At 36.6% G+C, this 22,258-nt stretch overlaps 1 protein-coding gene across 5 annotated transcripts in view; it reads right to left on the minus strand.

Annotated features, from left to right (window-relative positions):
- The window catches only part of eya4 (EYA transcriptional coactivator and phosphatase 4), a 54,396-nt gene that overhangs the window by 1,182 nt on the left and 30,956 nt on the right, over window positions 1-22,258 (minus strand). For 2 of the 5 annotated variants that reach the window (XM_087812220.1, XM_087812223.1), the window contains 15 exons: window positions 20,703-20,786; window positions 20,055-20,129; window positions 19,025-19,091; window positions 18,800-18,942; window positions 17,505-17,648; window positions 17,297-17,379; window positions 14,462-14,636; window positions 13,633-13,769; window positions 12,585-12,668; window positions 6,001-6,090; window positions 5,669-5,727; window positions 5,352-5,512; window positions 4,352-4,466; window positions 4,155-4,276; window positions 566-666 (listed from right to left, as the gene is read on the minus strand). In XM_087812220.1, the coding sequence (XP_087668346.1) occupies window positions 566-666; window positions 4,155-4,276; window positions 4,352-4,466; window positions 5,352-5,512; window positions 5,669-5,727; window positions 6,001-6,090; window positions 12,585-12,668; window positions 13,633-13,769; window positions 14,462-14,636; window positions 17,297-17,379; window positions 17,505-17,648; window positions 18,800-18,942; window positions 19,025-19,091; window positions 20,055-20,129; window positions 20,703-20,786 (1,640 nt within the window). Of the gene's footprint in view, window positions 1-565; window positions 667-729; window positions 831-4,154; window positions 4,277-4,351; window positions 4,467-5,351; window positions 5,513-5,668; window positions 5,728-6,000; window positions 6,091-12,584; window positions 12,669-13,632; window positions 13,770-14,461; window positions 14,637-17,296; window positions 17,380-17,504; window positions 17,649-18,799; window positions 18,943-19,024; window positions 19,092-20,054; window positions 20,130-20,702; window positions 20,787-22,258 lie in introns of all 5 variants that reach the window. The other 3 variants (XR_015713609.1, XM_087812221.1, XM_087812222.1) reach the window with 3 other exon arrangements.

Raw genomic sequence — 22,258 nt, forward strand, 5'->3', positions numbered from 1 at the left:
TATTTTTGATTATTTTTAAGGACTTCCTGTTTATGTTTGTTTAAACAGGAAACACAAGTAGGACTGTGTGTCTTTAAAAATATGCAGAAATGATTCTTGATAAAAAGCCTTTCTGGCAGAAAACATTCAGAGCAAACTCAACCAAAGTCATGCCTTATAGAAAAACAGGAATAGATCTGCATTGTCAACATTTTCTCTTCTGTATTCTTATGGTAAAACTAACAGTTAACTTCATGACAACATTGACTATACATTTTTAAATGTTCCTATTTAAAATATGCACCAAGTGTATGTGTTTAAACAACTGGTTTAATTCTGAGCAACAGTTAAAATCTAAATGCAGAACTGTTCCCGGAACTAACCGGCACCAGAACTATTGAACAGCACCCAGAACCAGAGGAGGATTCCAAGAGCGCTCTGACAGTAGAACATAAAGTGAGTCCACACCCAATCACAAAAACCTCTAGAGCAAAGAAAAGGCAGGCCAGGTCCAATCAGAGCTTCACACTGAGCGGAGGAGGCGGGGTCAGAGCGAGGAGGGAGGGGGGGGGCAGAGGTCAGTTACCTTTTTGGCCGCCTGCTCCTCTTCCACACCGTCCCCAACTACAACATACACTACTTTCCTGCCAAACCTTTGCATTATTCGCTCAAAGCAACTCTCTTTCCCTGCAAAAGAGGGGGAGGGGTCACATGGTCAGAGGGCTCACAGTTCACGGGTCATGTGATTACCTGGCTGGCAGCATGCTCTTCATCCTTCCCATCGCCAACCACAACATATGTAACGTTAGTGCCAAAGCGGGAGACTATACGCTCAAAACAGCTCTCTTTGCCTGCAGGACGCACGTTAGACACCAGCAGGGAGAAGAAAACATCAGTCATTCTGTTGGTTTAGAGGTTTGATCCGCAGTTTCCACAAACATACTTCACATGTCGCATGCCTTTCCCTTGCTTTCTCTCTTTCCTTTTCTCTTTATTTTACTCTTTATTTTTCTCTTTCTTTAACTCTTGCTTTCTCGCTTTCTTTTTCTCTTTCTTTTTCTCTTTCTTTTACTCTTTATTTTTCTCTTTCTTTTACTCTGGCTTTCTCTTTCTTTTACTCTTGCGTTCTCTCTTTCTTTTTCTCTTGCTTTCTCTTTCTTTTACTCTTTATTTTTCTCTTTCTTTTTTTCTTGCTATCTTTTTCTCTTTCTTTTTTTGTCTTTTTGTGTTATCAAGCGCTGGATCAGGGGTGTCAAACTGGTCAGAAAATGAGAAAATGGTCAAGACGTTGCACGTTTTTGTTCCAGCCAGTCAAGCACATATGAGTTAACCAATCAGGTGTCGGCTTAAACAAGCAACACGTGACGGACAATTAATTGATAACTGTCATCAGACGCCTGATTGGTTCAACTGTATGTGCTTGACTGGTTGGATCCAAAACCTGCAGTATCTCGGCCCTTTTCTGGACCGGTTTGAAACCTGTGCGTTGGATGATCTGTTTGACTATTTGTATTATACTGTCTTCAATGAGCGTTTGTGTTAGTTTGTTAGTGTGAGTTATTTGTGTTAGTTTTTGTTAGTCTGTGTACAGATGTGTGTGTGTGAGTTTGTGCACACATTTGTGTCTACCAGTTTGTGTTATTGTGTCCCACATGTGTGTCCAAATAGGTGTGAATTTGTTTGTGTTATTGTGTCATGTTAAGCTTGTGTGTGAGAGCATATGTCTGTGTGAGTTAGTGTGTGTATGTGCAGATGTGTATGTGTTCGTTTTTTGTGTGCAGTGTAAAACTGAATTTTGTATTAGTTTATGTTAGTGTGCGAACAAATATGAGTGTGTCATAATTATGTTAATGTGTTTACTAATGTGCATGTGTTAATTTGTGTACACGTGTAAGCATGTGTGTTAGTTTTGTTTCAGTGTGTAATAATGTTGTGTGTATTAGTTCTTGTTAGTTTGAGTAGAATTGTTAGTGTGTTAGTTTGTGATAGTGTGTTCACAAATGTGGTCCAAATTGGTATGAATTAGTTTGTGTTATTGTGTCTTTGTTAGTTTGGGTGAGTGCTGCATAGGTGTGTTAGTTTGTTTAGCGTGTGTGTGAGAGCGTTTGTATGTCTGTGTGAGTAAGTGTGTATGTGCAAATGTGTTAATTTTTTAAAGTGCATACAGGTGCACAACTGTATTTTGTATTAGTTTTGGTTAGTGTGTGTGCAAATGTGTTTCTCAGTATGTGCACACATGTGAGCGTGTGTGTTAGTTTTGTTTCAGAGTTTAATAATGTGTGTATATGTGTTAGTGTCTGTATAAATGAGAGTGTTAGTTTGATTAAGTGTGTGTACAAATGTGTGTTTGAGTTTGTGTGTAACGGTGTGCGTTAGTCTCTGTTTTAGTTTTGCATCGTTGAATAATGTGTGTTTTTATTAAAAGTTTTTACATATTTGTACTTATTTATCTTTTCATACATTTGGCATAAAAATAAAGTCAACTTTCACAAAATAACTTTCTATATCTGGTTGTACTAAAGTCACATAATAAATACATGACGAGTTGAAGACTAAACTAGATAACTATGTGTTTGTCTACCATGTCTGTTGGATTGAATGTAACTTTCTATGCGCCAGTTTAAATGAATACAGACTGGTTTTCAGCACCTGGACAGAAGAAGAACACAACCATCCCAAAAGAAGTCTCCTTGCAGGAAAACCAGAAAATGCTTGGAGGTAAAGAGGTTAGACATACAAGGTCATATCAAACCACATGACTTACAATCCAGCTCCGGTGAGCGTGTTGAGAGCTTCTCCATTTGGGCCCCAAATCTAAGTGATAGAAGGCTGAATAGAAAATCTACATGTCCAGTCTATGGAAGTCCTGTTAGCTTGAGCATGTTGCTATGCTACATCTGAAGATCTGATCAGTCGAGCTGCAGTAAAATTACAAAAAGATCTGAGATATAGTTCAAAATAAAGACTGACAGCTCACATATTTAATATCTTCAGAAGCCTTGAATGTTTATCCATATATATGATGCATCTATTGGGAGTAAATAGATTCATGGAAGCATTTGATCTACAGTTTTTATTCACGTCTCTGTTTGAAGAGCTGAATCACTGTTGGGGCCTTCACTTACCTTCTTGTTCGTATGTGTTTACCATGTTCATGACCGACACAAAACAAGATTTCTTTTTACACTTCTCCACTAACACATGCACTATGACGGACATTTGATTGACTAAGAGACACACGTCCATTAGAACAATGCATTAAAGCAACAATACGTACAATGTTGATATTACAGTGATCGCTCATTTATTGTGCAAGTTAATTCTAAACAAAATACTTTTTGACTTTAAATTGAACAACATTGTATTGAACTTGCAAATGCAACATTGTATATGAGGTGCAATCCCTCCTAACAACCTTCTTAGTAACAGTGACAGCAGTCGAAAACTTAGCAACAGCAGCGTAGTAAATACTGTATTATAGTGACCTATAGGCTGTCACTAAATAGAACATCAGGCATCATGGGAGTTCACTGTTTTCTTGGCACCATAAGTAAGGACGGTGCAGTAATGAGTGCCTCCCACTAATTTCTGTTGATGCAAATCATTTCTGATGTTGAAATTACATTTTTTGTAAACTAGGAACAAAGACTACAAAATATATTTAAATATTAAGCACTGTGTGCAAAACTATACATCTGTGAAACACCAAGAACAATGATGTGACCACTGTTCTATTATTTCTTGATTATGGTAATTATTGTTTTTATTTTGAACCATCATGACTCATATAGTAGAATTCTGAAGCAAGAATTCTGAATTATTAAAGACTACACTACTGACATAAGCCCAGAGAATCTGTGATTGTCATGTGACCACCAACATTTACATATGAAGTACTGAGACTTTTTAAAGTAACCTGGGAGATAAAACAAGAACCTTTATCTCGTTTTGTAAACGCGCATGTGATAAGTGGTGCATCAGAGATATTACGGCATTGCAGTTACACTTTCCTAACACTCGGCGAGCCGGTTACAACATTTTAATCGTACGTATTGTTGCTTTAACATTATGGATAACAAGTTTATGTTATCAAACTTTCAAGATTCTAAAAATGTTAGTAAGTGGAAGACACACTTTAAACTTTTTAACCATTTTAAATAATTTGAGTTTCTTACCTATTTTGGTTGCACTATAAATGTTCTCGATGGGGAAAACGGATCCGAGGCTATACAAAAGAACTTTAGCCAGCGCGGGGATGAGCTGAGTGGTGGTCACCAACACGTTCACACAGTTACTCCTGAAGCACACAACAGTGTTATTTCAGCATTAATGTCATGCACACAAAAAGTAAAGTGGCTATCGACGACAATACCTGGAGCTGATGATGGACAGCGACTTGAGCGCGTGAGTCAGCCACGAGTCGGTCAGAGCCTCCACTTCTGCTCTCAGCTGCAGCCAGGCGTCCCTCTTGGCCGGACCCAGCATTCCTGTGACATCATCAACAACGTTAGCATCGCTAGCATTTGGTTTTATCCTGAAAATGTTTCTTTTTGCAACAGTTGAACAATGTAAACAAATGTTCTCTAGATAAACTTCACTATGCAAACAGATTTTCTTATTAATGAACCTTCACTAACTATAATTAAAATATTATGAATCATTTTAGTACTACAATCATATACAGGTTTATTTGGGTATTTTTCTTGTAGAATTATTCTAAATGGACTACGTTGTTTTTGTATTTTCTTTATTTGTTTACAATTATTATTCATTTTATTTGATAGTTTTTTACCCCTTGATTTTTATTTTTATTAAGCTATATGCAGTATCACCATATATGCAGTACTATATGCAGTATCAACAAAAATAATAATAATAGGACAAAGGAAAAAATAGACAAAAAAGCAACATTATTGTTCAACTTTCCAAGATGGTAAGAACTCTAAATTGACAAAAATGAGCAAAAACTTGATACCTTTTTAACTATTTTAACATTAACAAAGACCCTGGACATTTATTATTCAATTTCCTGCCATTTCATGAGGTTCTTCAGCTGGTTTGGTAGGATTTAAACTTAAATAATATTGGTTTATTCATGTTTCTTAGGGAGAAAAAAAATAAAGGAATGTCAAACAACACGGCCCGACTACCCTACCAAAAGAAATACATTTACTATGAGAAACACCTTTAAATTCCAACTAATAATGTAATTTATATGACACTTATACAAATAAACGTGGTCTTTCTGATATTATTATTTTCAATTTGTTTAGATTTTTCATTAGTTGTAAGTTTGACTTTAAAGCAACACATAAAGAAAACCATTAGACAACAATAGTCTGGATCTAGAAGGTTCCTTCGGACCGTCTTACCGCCCACATTGTTTTTGTACGTGCTATACAACTCTTTGACCCGTCGGTAGCGGAAAGCCAGTTTCCTCATCCAGTCCACCCCGCCTCGGACCCCCGTGGCCAGACACAGGTTAGCGCTGGTTGCAGCTGCATGGAAGCCATCAGTTGCAAAACTGTAAGTACTGTCGATAAATCGAAACGTTTTATTTGATAAATCATCAACGTCACACCTTTCAATGTTCACAAGGTAACACAACACTGCAATTCAATGATTCCATTTTTTTTAAATCAACCTCAGATCATCACAAAATATGGCGTCAATTAATGAGTCTTCTCACCTTAAGTCCTGTCCATTGTCGTCCGATGATACGTCGTCAATATGTACCTGATCACACTCCTGTCAACACAAATAAAGCATTAAACAATGGTTATTTGTATAAAATGTTCAAAGTCAACAAATAATACCTATAATCTATTGCACTTAAACTAGTTCAAATTACCTTAAATAATATTACGCTTGTTTTCTATTTCGTCATTAAAAAAAAAGATGCAATACACAGTCTGTCCACAAGATGGGAGCATTCGCACAAAAATACTATATCGCTGTGTTTTCATTAATGTGAATATAATGTGTTTACAATCGACATTCAAAGTGTGCTTGAAGTCTGACCTCCAGATCGTTGAAGAATAAATGTGTGTCGGCCAAGTTGAAGATCATCTCTTCCATCCTCAGGCCCAGCGTCACCGCCATGGGGGGGTCCTGGAGAGGAAGGAAACATCAGGGTCAGTCATGTCACAGTCACTGTCCAGCGGGAGTATTAGAGAAGGACTGACCCCCTCCCTCACAGATTCACACCACAGTAGTGTTGCTGTGAACCATTCATCACAACAGACACCGACACACAGGTGACGCTTGTTCTGGACTTTCAACATTGCAACTATACGTCAGAGGTTTAGTGAGTCTTTTATCACAGACAGCGGGTGTTCTCAGGTCTCACCGCACAACACTAACACACATCCACGATCAATATCACACAAGGAATGAAGTACAAGAAAATTACATCAATATCTAGCTTAACACACATATGTTCATCACAACACCAAAACATGTCATTTTTTTCCAACCAAAATATAAATACATTCAGAGTCTTACACTAACGCACATCATTCCGAACACACACATTTGTACATACCGTAACACTTCTAACACACACAAACAACTAAACACAAACACAAACATACGCATTCAAACCTAACTAACACATATGCACATTGTGAACCCTCGTACAAACACACATTTGCACAAACACAAACTACTGCACAGACATTTGTACAAAAAAAACACAAAATCTCAATCACAAACCTATTACACACAGACACACTAATATAAAGTAAGTTATCAATTGTGCACTTACACACTAACACAAACTCAGAGATACTTTTACACAAATCAAAACAAATGGAGACACACATTTGAACACACACTTACACAAACTAACACATTGGTACACAAACTAACACACAGGCATCTGGACACACACAAACACAAACACAATCCAACACACACGCATTTGTAGACAAATTGGCAAACACAAATCTGGACACGCACAGCGGCAAACCAAAAACACACTTTAAAAAAAACAACTAACACCACACACATTTGTCGACAAATTAGCACACAAATCACAGAAACGCACACTGAGACGTGCTACCAGACATGCATTTGTGTGAACATTTAAACAGACTAACACATCGATATGCACAATTGTGGAAACACTAACACAAAACACACACACACATCTGTATATACACTAACATAAACTAACACCCAAACATTTGTAAACACAAATTACCATTACACATTTGTCCACAAACACAGATGAAGCATACACATTTCATTATAGCACAAACTAACACACTTTTGAACACAAACTAATAACGACAAGAATGGTTCGGGGCCAACAAGACTCGTCCCACAGGAGTGGGCACAGTGACCCCCCCACATGTGATGCCACCCCGGCTGTCAGGCGACCAGAATAGACCGAAACAGGAAGCGAGTGAAAGTTGGTGAGCGAGGCAGACATAGTTTGGGAGAGAGGGGTGGTCCAACATTCCAGGGTGGGAGAAAGTGTCGGGCTCTTCGGAGCTCAACAATTATTTTGGCTACACTCGCTGTCAATCACACGGGATGTCGGCAAAAGAAAAAAAAGTGAAAAACTCATGTCGTTCTGGAGACGTAAGAGCGCCAGGACCCCCTCGCTGGACTTTTTTTGATACGGGGCCAAATATGTGGGATCAATCAGGTCTTGTCAGCTGGGACCGACATCCCCACAACGATCCCTGTCAGCGCTGAAGATGCTTTGATAAGTCAACACTTGGTGATGAAACGATGCTTCTTACGACTCCTTGTGTGTGTCCGCCTTTTTATATCTGCTGCTGTCAGCACATCCATCTGATCCTACACGTGTCAGGGTCCAGTACCACCTGACTGGAACCACAGTTCTTCAACATTTGACTGTTTATATTGTAGTAATAGTTCCGATTCTTCTCTAGAGTAACAGGAAATATGTGGATTAAACATTCTTAACCTAATCTATTTTTTATTTTTCATGGTCACTAACCTTTCAACTGCCATCCCTCTCAACAACCCCCTCAAAAACGGTGACATCAGTATCTCCCATAATGCTTTTTGTAGATCACTTTTGACATCATACAGTAGTACTGAGAAATGACAAGGAGCTTTTAGGTTTGACTGTAAAGAAAAGATGTTGGCAAAACAGCAAGGAGGACGCACTGTACATGTAGCAGACAATAATGTGTTTCTTAAAGATACACAAAAGAACACCACCTATATTGACAGACTATCAACATATTCTTATTTTTATCTCTATATTTTTAACTGTATTTCCAATTGCAAAACTTAAAATAAACCTAAAAACCTGTAACCTAAACTAATTGATTTTGTTATTTAACCATGCTAGAAAGAATTACGATGTACCTGAACGCACCACTGGACATTATCATTAATACATTCATACATTGAGTCAGTCTGAACTACTTATGGGGTAAAAGTTCATCACTTTAAGCATAATAAGGACTATGTGCGTCAATGCATCCGTATATTGTTTATATTGTCTACAACTTTTGTGCAATATTTTAAACTGTTATATTGTTTATATCGTTTACAATTTTCATTACATTTTGGGTCTTTCTTTTAACTGCACTACTTTTATCCCATCTATACTTACATATATTAAATATACATGTATTTACTATTACAGTTATAGTTATTTATATTAACTGTATATCCCAATTGTTTACAGCCAACTACCTCAAATGTAATACTGTGCTTTTTGAGCGGTTGCTAAGCAACAACATTTCGATGCCAGTTTCACCGTCTGTGCAAAGTATTTAATTCACCTCAGTATTGTAGTGAAGAACAATTAGCGCCATCTACTGTCCTTCTGTGGTCACAAATATGGAAAAAGCTAATGTAACTTTTCTTTAACATTTAAAAAAATATATATTACATGAAGTTGATAAAAAAAAGATGTATTTGTAAAACATGTTCGAGGAAAATTTAGTTCATTTTTAAATAACCTGATGTCTTTTTACCCAATAAATAACTAACCGTCATCCTCAGACACCTGTACTTTGGTGCCATCTTATGAAAAATAAACTGTGATGTTGGAGTGCGACCGACAGACGCCGTGTTAGCTAACCAAGTTGATGTATGATTAGACGGAGCTAGAAAAGAGGAGGGAGTCACCAGGAAGCCAATAATAGGACTCGGTTTATGTTTTTGGCCACACTTGTGGAAGCAGCGAGACCCATCAGCTCAGCTGGAGGAGGAATATTGCACTGAAAGACGTCTGGAGCGAGGCCTGAACCCGTTTAGTGATAGGACAGCTAACAGCTGTAGCGACAGAGAGGCACCACGGGCGAGCCACGGTGCCAGGGAAAATATTAATAAATGATTATTAATGTGCTCCATCCATGCCAGAGTGGTACTCCACTACGCTATACCTTGTTTTTATTTATGAGATTATGAGATTAAATGTTCCGGAAATAAGTATATTTAAGTTTACTAAAAGTATACTTATTGAATCCTTAAAATGAAGTCGTATAGCTGAAATTACCCTTGACATCCCTAAGCAGAAATAAGTATATTCAAGTGTACTAAGAGTATACTTATTGAATCCTAAAATGGAAGTAGTATAGTTAAACTTACTTTTGACATCCCTTAGCAAAAAGAAGTACATATTTAAGTGTACTAACAGTATACTTATTGAAACCTAAAATTGAAGTAGTATAGTTGAACTTAATCTTGACATCCTTTAGCAAATAGTAGTACATATTAAAGTGTAATAACAGTATACTCACTGAAACCTAAAATATAAGTATTATAGTTGAACTTCATTTTGACATCTTTTAGCAAAAAGAAGTAAATAAAAAAGTGTACTAAGAGTATACTTATGTTTCAACCCAAATTACTTTTACCTACTTCTGACATCCCTTAGTAAAAATAAGTATATATAAAGGTTTACTAAGAGTATACTAATTGAATCCTAAAATTGAAGTATTTTAGTTAAACTTAATTATGACATCTCCTCGCATAAAGAAGTATATTGAAGTATACTAAGAATATACTTATTCTGTACTAAGAGAAGTAGTACACTTGAAGTTGTCTTTTGACATATTATACTTCAAAATAGTAAAAGGATGTTTACTTCTTCAATTTTGAAGTATCATTTATGAAAAGTACTTTTTTCTTGCAACTGTATTATTGTGGTGTTCAAACAGTAAACTGTGCAAAGGATTATGGGAGTGGATGATGGGTGGCAGAAAACCAACTTTTGGTGTTATTGTTAGATACACACATTTTCTTTGAGGTACTACCCCCATTATAAATCAACATGAGTACGATCATGTAGTGCAGGTTTATAGTAAATAGTATCAGTGCTTATTTGCATTACCATTTTGTAACTTAAAGACATACACACACATAAAAGAGAAACATTCAACTTTCATAACTGTTTTAGAAACGTGTCCTTGTGTGTCTTGCTTTTGATGGTTGATGCATCTATTGTGACAAAAATATATTACGTGGTATACGGTGACGTAGTAATCTGAGCGCAGGAAACCTAAGGTTGCTGGTTTGCTTCCTGTGTTAGTCTGTTAAATGTAGTGTATTTCTCCGAAATACATACTTGTAGTTAAACCTAGTACATTGCCAGAACATTGCTAGTATTTTGTGTCTAGAGTTTACTTTAAGTATACTCTTGTAAACCAAAATATAGACTTGGAGTTTATACTTAGTACACTGCTAGTGTAGAGATAAGTATTTAAAATGTCCAATTTAATCCAAAGAAGAATCAAATGAGTATACTTTTAGAACACTACAAGTACATATACCTTATTATACTTACGATACTTATGCTTAAGTATACTTAATAAACTGTACTTTAAGTATACTACTTTTTGGTTAGAAGAAGAAGCCTTCAAATAGTTGAGCAAATATTGTGAGTTTTTGAATAAAAACAACAAGCCTGATAAAACACCTCAGTGTCCTGACTGAACCACGGCCTTGCAGTTGCTATGTCAAAACCATAAACACTATTTTAGGAGAGGTGTGAACACACACAGCTGTTGCTATTACATTTCAACATTATATATTTAAAGAACAAATCAAGCATGTGGGTAAATACTCTTTTAAAGTGTATATATTACACTTAATTCTACGCTCCAGCCTCAGAAGGGGTTAATCTGCGACGGCGCCCCGATCTGACCCGTGATATCATCCGAGGTATACGACCTCAGACCGGACTTAAAGAGCTACCCCTCTCACACACATCCACACACACCCATTTACAGCCCACCAGGGTCTCACTTATAGCCATTAAACCCAATTGCCAAACATGAAATTCCAGCGCAACAAGGAAGTGCATCGGTGCCCACAAAGCCGATGTGTAAAACACACCCGGCTCTTGTGGCTCCGGCTGGTGTGTTCTGAGTGCCAGCGAGGGTCCCGGTGCCAAAACCAGACTTAAAGATGGATGGCGGGAGGCGAGGCTACGCCGATGGATGCTCCACTGACACAGGAAACGACATCATGCGCTAAAAACGTGTAGCCGCCGACACGCAGCACAGCGTCAGGTCACGGGCAGGGACTCTGATCGATGTGGGTGTCGGACCGCCGAGGAGGATGGGAAAAAAAAAAAAGGGACGTCCAATTTTCATATTTAATGGATTTTAAATATGTAGTTTATAATAGAGTCCATGCTGGCCTGGGCCAGACTGGCTGAGGTTTCATGGCTGTTGATTTATTTGTCTGCTCAAGATTTCTGCTCCTCTGCAACAGTCAATGCATTGTCTTTTTGCCAAGTTATTTTTTTTTTTACACATGTGGTTTCACAAGAGATGTTGTCACTACAGTGAGTCCGGGTAGGATCTTTAAACACACAATCACAAAGAAGGAAAATAGGTTTAACCAATTTTTGTTAATATACAGCAGAGGTGTCAAATTCATGCGAACAAAAGGCCAAAATATTTGAGCAAAAAAGTCAAAAATCCTTTCCTTTAACATCAGTTTGACTCTTATTGGAATTCTCTTTATAATAGCTGACATAATAACTGTTCCTAATCGTATCTGAAACACTGGCATTATTATAGTTAGGGCAAATAAAGTAAAAAAAAACTTTATTTAATTAAAAATAAGTATATTAAATGACAACATATTACAATGAAGAGTAAATATCACCCCTAATCACAACACATATGAACCAAAAGTAAAATAATAAATACAATTTCCCCAAAGAGGATGAAGATATAAGTGTTTTTTTGGGGTAAATTATAAATGTTGTCTGTGGAGTGACGTTGTTAAAAAGATCAAGCGTTGTCAAAATGGTCTTGGAAATAGTTATATATATAATATATATAATATATAATAGTTATACTTGATGCATGCGTGTCTAGTGAGTTTGTGTGTCGATTTTTACCAGTTGTTTCTCTTCTTTTTACAGTATGTGCCAAAAACGGTCTTGAAAATCAATGACCCTTTAGCAGTAATCAGATGTTTGTACTTAATACTTAGTACTTATAGTAGTAAAGATAAGAACAATGCTTCCTTTTTCATTATAATACACATGGAAACAATCTGTCACCTATGACTGTCGTATAGAACTGACACACTGCTAGAAGGTGTAGAAGCCAACATCACTTGTGTCGTGGACTGACTGAAACTGAACCTCCTACCTTGCCGTACTTCTGTGCGTAAGAGCCAGTGAGGAGGGAGTGGAAGACGATGATGGTTTCATCCAGATCCCACACAAACACCCGCTGCAGAGAAAGACAACGATCGCACAAATAAGGAAAGTAAATTAGTAAGTTTACTCAAAACATAAGTAAAGTAATACAAACTCATTATAAAACCTCCTGCTTGGTTTAGAGTAAAGGAAATATGTATTTTTATGCAATCAATATTTGGTTTTACAGGTCATACCATTTTATTTTTGTTGTTTCTATTTCTGGGCTGTTCACAGAAAATAATGCTGATATCCCACCGACCCCTGGAGCTAAAAAAGTTGGGGACTGAACTCAACAATTAATCATCTACCTCAATTTAAAATAGTTCATCTTTATCTTCCATTAAAACATGTCCTCAGCCTCAAGTGTAATTTATAATATATATATATATAAGTAGATCAGTGACATCACAATATTGAATTACATTTTGAAATATTGTCTTTGACTTATTGGAAAAATAATATCAAACCCAATCAATAGTTGATTCCAGAAACATTTATTCGGAAACTATTAAAATAATTGAATTACATTATTCATTTCCACTTTTTGATATTCAAAATACTGAATTAAATTGTTCTATTAAAACGAATACAACCTTTCAATATACAAGTTATTGAATTAAATTGTTAAAAAAGAATATAATGCTTAAAAAATACAATCTGATTAAATGTAATTTCATATATTTTATATCTATTTTATTTATCGTTTTTTAATATATAGGTTTTTTTTAATGTACTTTTCCTGAAAACAAAATAAATTAACAAAAAAATAAGTTTATTCATTTTTTAAAATCAATTAATTAACAAAATAGTAGAAAAAAGTCTAAATAATTTTGTAAAAAGAATATGTTTAAATGCGTAAAATCGATCACCATGTTGTCAGCTGGGTGGTAGTAGCATCAACTAGTGACCAAATAAATATGTAACTGAATGAAATTTCCCAAAACTATTTTCATATATTTGATTGTTTTCCTTCTTCATTGAATGGCTCCTCATACCTCCAGGTCACTGTCAGGCGGAGGTGAAGGGTTGTTCTTGCGCCCCCTGCCCCGGGACTTGGACCCCCCACTCCGGCAGGCCCGGTCGTCCAGCTCTTTGATGGGCGTGGAGGGGCTCTGCACCGTGTCGAAGTCCCCTGGGAGGACAGCACAGGAAAAACAGGGCCGAATGTTGACAAAATGTAATGATGTGGCGTTGGAGGGTTTCGATTCCCGCAGGTGCTCCGACAAAAAAAACGTGTTCACGTCGGCGGCGGCCATTACTCTGGCCGTGCACTAATAAGCCGTGCACGTCAGGTTTCATGAGTCCAGGTAATTGGCCACGCAGCTACACAAACGTTACTGCTTGATTCACAATAACAGAGAGAGTCGAAGAAGAAAAAAGGACACAAGGATCTATAAATCAGAAACTGATAGTGGACAAGTCAAAAATTCAGCACACACACACTCCTAAAAAAAAAAAAAAACCCGGCTCCCAGCGCAGCGGCGTAACCAGAACCAGACCGTACACTCGCATATTGTTATGTCTTAATCAGAGCGAGGGAGGGGTGAGGAGGCAGGAAAGCGCATGAGAGCGCTGGAGAAATGGTGAGAGGGAAAGTGCCAGTGACAGGAAGAATGATAAGCTCCTTTAATCAGACTTCCTGAGCCGCGGCCAAGACAAACTCAGAAACAATGTCGGAGAGAAGAAGAAGCAAGAACATTACTACACGTTTAGATGTTTATTTTTCGGTTCCCTCGCTCTCAGACAAACTTTTCACTTCGACTGGTAACGTTTACAAACCAGAAAGTCAACCAGGTGTGTGAAGATGATGCAGAAGATACTGACCTGGATGAAGGTCTGCAGCCTGTCCGGTCATAGCAGGGGAGGGATCCTGCAGCTGATAGGCGGCGGCCGACCCGGTGCCGTCCACGCTATTGGGGGTCATATATGTCCCGTAAGTGGAGGCGGAATAATACTGGGCGTACTGGTTTTGGCCGAAAGTTGCGTACGAGGGATAATCCTGCGGGAGGACGACAGGAGTTATGAGCTAGGAGACTTCAAAAAAGTTTTTTTTACAAGTGTTCTCTCTTTTATTTTCAGTACTTTAGATCTCCAAAACAATTAAAGCCTTGTGTCGTTGCTTTTTTACTGACCCACCGGAGACGGACGCTTTTTACGAGTCGGCTCCTTAAAACCGTCACCAAGTCCATCTCTAGGAGTGCTTATAAACCGCCGCACACCACATGAAGACACACTTTTACGATAAATTACATTACTCATCTATTTGTCCGGAGTCGCAGAGGTTTAGTTCTGCAGAGGGGAACGATTTACGGTTCTTCTCAGATATGATTTAAAATATAAGAGAAAACACTGCAGGCTGACTTATATGATGTGAAGAAAAGAGTGTCCAAAAATGTCTTTTTCTAGAGTCTCAAATGTTTTTGTGTACTCAAATGGTTATCAAATCAATCTCTTAGCGCGGAGGCCTTGTAACCAGGTTGAAGAAAACAGAAATAAATCTGAAAAAGGGGTTTATTTTAAAAGGAAGACTTGTTTTGCTTAAGTTTACAAAACAAAAAAGCACTTAAACTTCAGTAAAAATGAGTAAAACAAACTTGTTTTGTTTTTGCTGACGTTATCCAAATGATTGTGGAAACAGCAGCTTCAAGAAGACGCTTTACATGCTTGAGCTCTGTTTATTTCTCCAGCTCATTTCAGGCTTTAATTCCTGCTCAAACTAAATAGAGACGACTGGCACACATCCTACTCCAGCGCTGAGCAACAACAGCTGGGTGTCGGTGCATCGCAGATTTACCAGACTGTTTCTGGACAAGGGGGAATTCTTTGAAGGTCAACTTGAGGAGGTTTGTGGGTAAATTGACTTTTTTAATGGAATTCATTTCAGTTCCTTCTTTTCCTTTTGGACATGGAAGGCTGCTGATGATTGTACGGGTAACTAATGACAGAGAAACACTTATTAAATCCATGTTTATTATTGACTGGTTGATAACTCAATACCTAAAGTACTATTTTGTGATGAAAAAATTGATGAAAAAAATGTCAATGTCACAAAGACCTTTACAAACATGGATAAGCCATGTCTGTACTATAAGAACAACTTTCCCTTGAAAATGAAAGAAAAAATCCTTATTAAAGCATGTAGAGTAGGGTTTCCTGCCTGTTGTTTATTTTCTCTCCTTTTATTTGTTTTACTTTGTTAATATTTCACTTCCTGTCTTATTTATCTACATCACATTAAAAAGGAAAATTTCAAATGATATCTTACGTTTAGTAAAAAATTATTTAAAATGTACAGAATAACAAAATGATTGTAATGTAGGTAACAATGACTTTGTGTACACCATTTAAAATGTTTAAATAACGACACCAGCTATTTTAACTCATAGTAAGAAACATATAGTACTTTACACAATCCTTCATTTATGTACAAATTGAAAAGTTAACCACTGCAACAATGCAGAAGAAATGATATGATGAAATAAAAAGAAATATTAATAATTAAATATATCTATGTACATTTCTCTATCAAGTATAGTTGTTGAACTGTTTGCTTTCACAATCCTGAAGTCATGAAGCTGGATGATCTAATGAACTTTCATTCAGAGTTATTTATCGAATTATTTGTAACCGGTGGAATCTTATTAATAAGGCAATAAAACAAACAGTTGAAGGCAAAGGCGCATTAAGAGGTCTTCAGCTCTGTATAAACAGCTGCATCTATCACTCTGGGACTCTAAAATCCCCCCTTTTTTATGTATCCCTGCCACAAAACCATCCATCATATCCACATCAAGACCGGTTGTGACCACTGGTTCTCAATGATAAACTTCGGGGCTTATTTCCTGCGCTTGTTCCTGCAACTGAGGCGTAATTCGATTTTGTGTCTGAGTCCACGCCGAATGACGGATGTTGTGTGGGAGCCGGGCTGTTAAAGTACTTTGGGGTGCGGGTACTGCAGAACCCCCATCTTTGACTTCAGTGTGAGAAACAACATGGAAATAACAGGAAAACTCCTATTTTAAATCTTAAATTTTATGCAATTTCAAATGTTATTAAATACTTATTATATAATTATCATCCATAACATCTACATGATGCAAAAAGTGTGAAGAAAACTTTTAAAACCTTCTCTAATCCAGTTGGAAGACCACAAACATATAATAACCACTCCTGTGTCCCAACACAAGATATATCTTTCCAGCTCAACTTAACTAATGCTTTTATTTTTTAAACAGGAAATGTAAATCAAGTGTATTATCATTTTGGCTTGCCAAACAACACATATAACAACAATATTTTGACCAATTTATTTAGAAACAAAAAGGTTGAGGATTGTTGTTTTTTTCATTTTAAGTAGATTTGTCTTTGAAATGATCATTATATTAAACTGTTAACAGTTTTTTTGGAAGTTCATTCTTCAGTCAATCAGTCATCCTACAAATATTTTGCTGATTTTATTTCAGAGAAAATAAGTTGGTGTTTGTTTTACCATTAATAACTACATCTTAAATGTTAAAACAAAAGTTTATCTAAGTAACAACTGCTGTGTACACGCACCGTCGATCATTACAACCCTTCAGTCCTGTGTTCACAGACTATTTAACCATATACTTAGTATAGTTATTAGGTCCATGTCTAATGATCCCATGACAGTAGTACCTGCTGTGTGGCTGTATAGTTGGCTGGGCTGCTCACTGAGTTGTTGGAGGCGTAGAGGCCTGACGTGGGGGTGAAACTGGAACCTGAATTAAAGTGGAGACAACAGTTCAACAGGAATCAGAGGGAAATAATAGTGTTAGTCAACGGCTAAAGAATGTAGGTCAGTTATTCTCCAGGAGTGACACGGGGAGATGTTGATGTTATTGACCTGGCATCTGATAGGGAGAGTAGGCGGTCTGTCCAGGCTGAGGTGTGGTGAAGCCGGGGCTGTAGCTCAGGCCCGTCTGGAGAGGAGACTGACTCTGAGCCAGGCCGCTCTCGGTCTTGATGCCGGGCAGCATCACACCCAGATCTGTGGCCACACACACACACACACACACACACACACAAATGTGCACTGTTAGCTTGTTCCTCATTTTACTGTTTGTCAACCGTCAATAGAATCAGAATCAAAAACTATATTGCTAGAGTTGTAAACAACATTTTTTTGTGGTGTCATTACAGAAGAAAATAATGAAATAAAATAACACACAAACACACAAAAGCTAGCAGTTTAAAGCGTGAAATAAAAGAATCATTGGTATTATGTTGGAACCTACAACTGACAGAGACAGTAACTACATGTTATCTTATTCTTTTAATTGATATATATATATATTATATATAATTTATATATATATATATGTTATATATATATATATATATATGTTATAATATATATATATATATATATATATATATATATATACATATAATTAGAATGTATCCTGGTATCAGGACATTATTTTCTTATTTTGTGAGTATTTCTACATTCTTATGTTTATATTTTACATTATCAAATTACAGCTGCTTTTGCGACTTTTTGACATGGTGACCTTGAGTGTAAGTGGGTGATAGGCACCTTTAAGTAAAATTGTATTATAATAATTGTTAATATTATTAGATAAATTACTTTATAAGTACCTTAGGAGACTTCCTTAGGGAATTCACATTTGCCATATTTCTTTTTTCTCCTAGATACTTCGGTTTTTATATAATTTTATAGTTTTTTAATTTTATTAAACCTGATTTTGTCCATTCTTTTGGTTCGGTGGGCCCTCAGGTATGTTACACTAGTTAATGTGACCCTTTCAGGAATACAATTGCCCAAGCCTAGGACCATTCATACAGAAGCATCTGCAGTTAAAAGTCATTCAGCGTCACCTCAATATAAATACTTCCACCACTACAATCCAGAGTAAATTGAGTTTTATAATACTTAATACATAAACTATTTTTAGACAAAATATGTTGATTTTTTTTTTAAACTATATCATCTATTTAAGTAAAACACTATCAACATTAAAGTTACTAAAATTGCAATTATCATCCATATTCTGCAGATTTTAAAAAAGAGGTATTTTAAACAAAAATAATTAATACAAATCAGAAATAAAGATCACGTTTTAAAAATATGAAACGATGAATTATTGAACGTGTATCAAGTGGATCCGTCCGTCTCACCATATCCTGAGAGCCCGTAGGCCTGTCCGGACTGGGAGTACGCTGTGTAGACGGTGGACTGCTGCATGCTGCTGAACTGAGGCTGACCCGCGTACGTGGGCATGGGCGGGGCCGCAGGTGTGGACAGGATGTGGGGGTAGGGCCTGGAGAGGATTGGAAATGTATCGTCAGCAGGAATTAAAAAAAACGAAAAGGTTCATCGGGTTATGAACGAGTGATACTGACTTTGAGGGGTAGAGCGGAGGAGAGTACTGGTGAGCAGAGCGAGGGCTGTAGCCACTGCTGGTGATGACTGCAAGAAGAAGAGAAGATGTCAGTGACAACATTGACTATTGTCCAGGTGGAGAATCCTTAAGTCAGTGTAACACTGTACAAGTAGTCATACATGTATTCGCCCAGGCTCTGATTATATTTGTATATAATTGTATCTATATATATATCAGAGGTTTCACACTCAATCACACAAGGGGCCATCATTTTAATGGCCTCAGGGGCCACACTAGTAGTATAATAATAATAAATAATGTTTATTTTCATTTTTAATCAGCTTTTTCTATTTTTCTATGTTTCTTTACAATTTCTGTTTCCTAGCTTATCTTGAACATATCTTTGAAGGCTATTATCATAACATGTAGATTCATCTGTAGTGAGTCAATTCAACCACTCGTGAGTAACATGACGTGGTGCGTTATATATATTGAATAAGATAAGATAATGAGATTTTATGCTATTTCTAGAACAAACATTGGGAAAGTATGGGCCCTTTAACTGTATTTATGGGGCCCTCATCAGATAAGAACTGATGCCCTTGAACATTACAGCGACAGTTAACAATTTGATCTTGTATTTATTATTGTTTTAACTCAAAATACTCTTTTTTTTAAATAGTACTTTTGCTGAATTTTTCTTTCCCCCATCATTTAATTTAAGTTAATATTTAGATGATATCATATTTTCAATCTTTGGCTTGACGGCCCCTTACACCAGTCATAGTTTATAATGTGGCCCCTGAGGAAATTGAATTGCTGTGCTCTGGATTAACATGGTCTCTGTGCTACATTGCGGCGGGCAAACGTGTGTCCTAAATACAAGACAGGATCCCTTCAAAAGCCGCCGGTGATATCACCCAAGGACAGGCAATACCTCGGATTAGAGCTTTCAGCGAGTCCACAAACGGATGATGTTGTTTATCTTCAGACACACATCGGCGCTGGAATAAGTATGTGTTTGAGTGCGTCTGTGACGCGTGTGTTACCTGAGCCGGCGTATGTGTCCAGAGATGTGTCGCCTGTCGTAGTCACTGTCTCGCTGTTCATCGGCTCGGTTTTTACTTGAAGACAAAAAAACAAAACAGGGAGGTCACGTCAGTCACTCAAAGGATTGTGACCACACACACACACACACACAAAACACAAATTAATATTCAACTAAACCATCATTCGAATCATATGCATGTGGTTTTATAATTTTATCATTCATTTCAATCAACAAATAGTCCCCAAAAGGTCCAAATAATCGCAAATAAATAAACAATTTTGGGTTAAATAATGGAAAAAATACAAATTAACATTTACATGTTTGTTTTCAAAACAAATGTAATCAAATATACATATATATTAGACACATGTCATAATCTGTAAATGCAAACAATGTTAACAGACAATAACTCAAACTTGCTATAATTGTTCCAGTTGATTTAACAAAAATTTAAATAACTTTTTTTTTTCACAACTCAACCAAAAAAACACACTTTTGACGTCCACATCTGCAAAACCATGCAAACGTAACATGTTAAAGCAAACACACTGCAAATCAAAAACACATCATCACTGCACATCCCCACATTTTGGGGGACAAGCCTTTTTTTGGGGGGGCTCAGATTCACACGCATGCACCTCTGTACCATAGTCCTTGGAGCCCGGGGCAGGAGGCGGGCTGCTGCAGCCCAGCAGCCAATCAGCCGTGTTTAGTACTGTCATGTTTTCACCTGAGGGGGTGCAAGGTGGGAAGGTGTGAGAGTGACAAGGTGCATTCCAGTGAGAGAGTTTTATTAATCTTTTAAGGAATGTAAAAAAAAAAGAGGAAAAAGAAAGAAAAGAAGAAAGTAACAAATATATAAAGGTGGAGTTAATAGCAGGCTTGGATATTAAGTATTTTATGCATGAATAATTATTTTAAAGTGGACAAAAATATGATACAATTCATGTGACTTAGGTTAACATGACATTTATCTTTGAAAAACAAAACATTACATTTTAAGTTAATTTATGGTTAAAACTAATCAACAATATTGTTAACTCGACTTTTAAGACATATAAATAACAAAGTACAAAAAATAAGGCCAAATTAAAACAGTTAAGACTAGGGGTGTTAGACCCACCGATGTATCTTGATATTTATTTTTACGATACTTTATTGATTTTATTTATTTGTTAATATATTAATTTTTTATGATACTGTATTGATTTTTTAAAAATGTATTAATATATATTCCTTTTGGCTTTCACATTTTTCAATATAATTTTTAAACCGGTGATTTTTATATTTCAATAACATGATTTTAAAATAAAATATATACAATAAAAAATATTTACAATTAATATGAAAATATATATTTACACTCTTTTTTTTTTTTTAATCCCACTGCCGGCAGATCCTGGCAGATTCGGGCGATGACTGAGGACGAGAGGATACATTGGACTCCAGCAGCTTTTAAAGTTTATGTTTGGACATATCTTGGTTATAAAAAGAATATAAGAAGTTACGACTTTGTTTTTAAACTACTACTCGGGGAATACTACATATATATTCTTGATCGCAATTTATCGTATCGTCACTCCTGTATCGTGATATTTATCTCATCGTCGGATTCTTCACAATACACACCCTTAGTTGAGATTAAAATATATGGAATTAACAAAAAAACAACACAATATATTAACTAAATAACAAAATTCAATCGGCAAAGTAAAGAAATTAACACAATATGTTGAAATAGTTGTAACAAATTAACAGCACAATTTGCTAGACGTGCTAAAGCCGACTTTTCTCAGATTATTAATACATATGATATCATTAACGCAGTAACATGTCCGCACTGCTGGGGGCTGATGGAACTAATCGTGGATCTTGACGAAGAAGGATGATTTTTTTTCAAGAACTATCAGGTCAGAGAGCTGATGTCAGACCGAGAGAATTCAGAGTATGTCGTTAGTTTTGGCCGTCAGAGCGAAGTCCCGACTGTGCCTGCTTTAGCTATTAACCATGAGCTCATCAAAATGATTTTATGTGTTCTAATATGGTCCGGAGAATGGCTTTAATCTGCTTTGAGCTATTTTTATTTAAGTGTGCGTGTGTGTGTGTGAGTGTGTGTGTGTTGATCCATCGAATTGACATATCTCACTTTTTCCATGACATTATGATTAAATGCGGTTTCCATTGGATTCAGCAGCAGATCAA

Source organism: Callionymus lyra, chromosome 17 (genome assembly GCF_982586985.1).
Source record: "Callionymus lyra chromosome 17, fCalLyr1.hap1.1, whole genome shotgun sequence".
In the NCBI taxonomy this organism is placed as follows: Eukaryota; Metazoa; Chordata; class Actinopteri; order Syngnathiformes; family Callionymidae; genus Callionymus; species Callionymus lyra.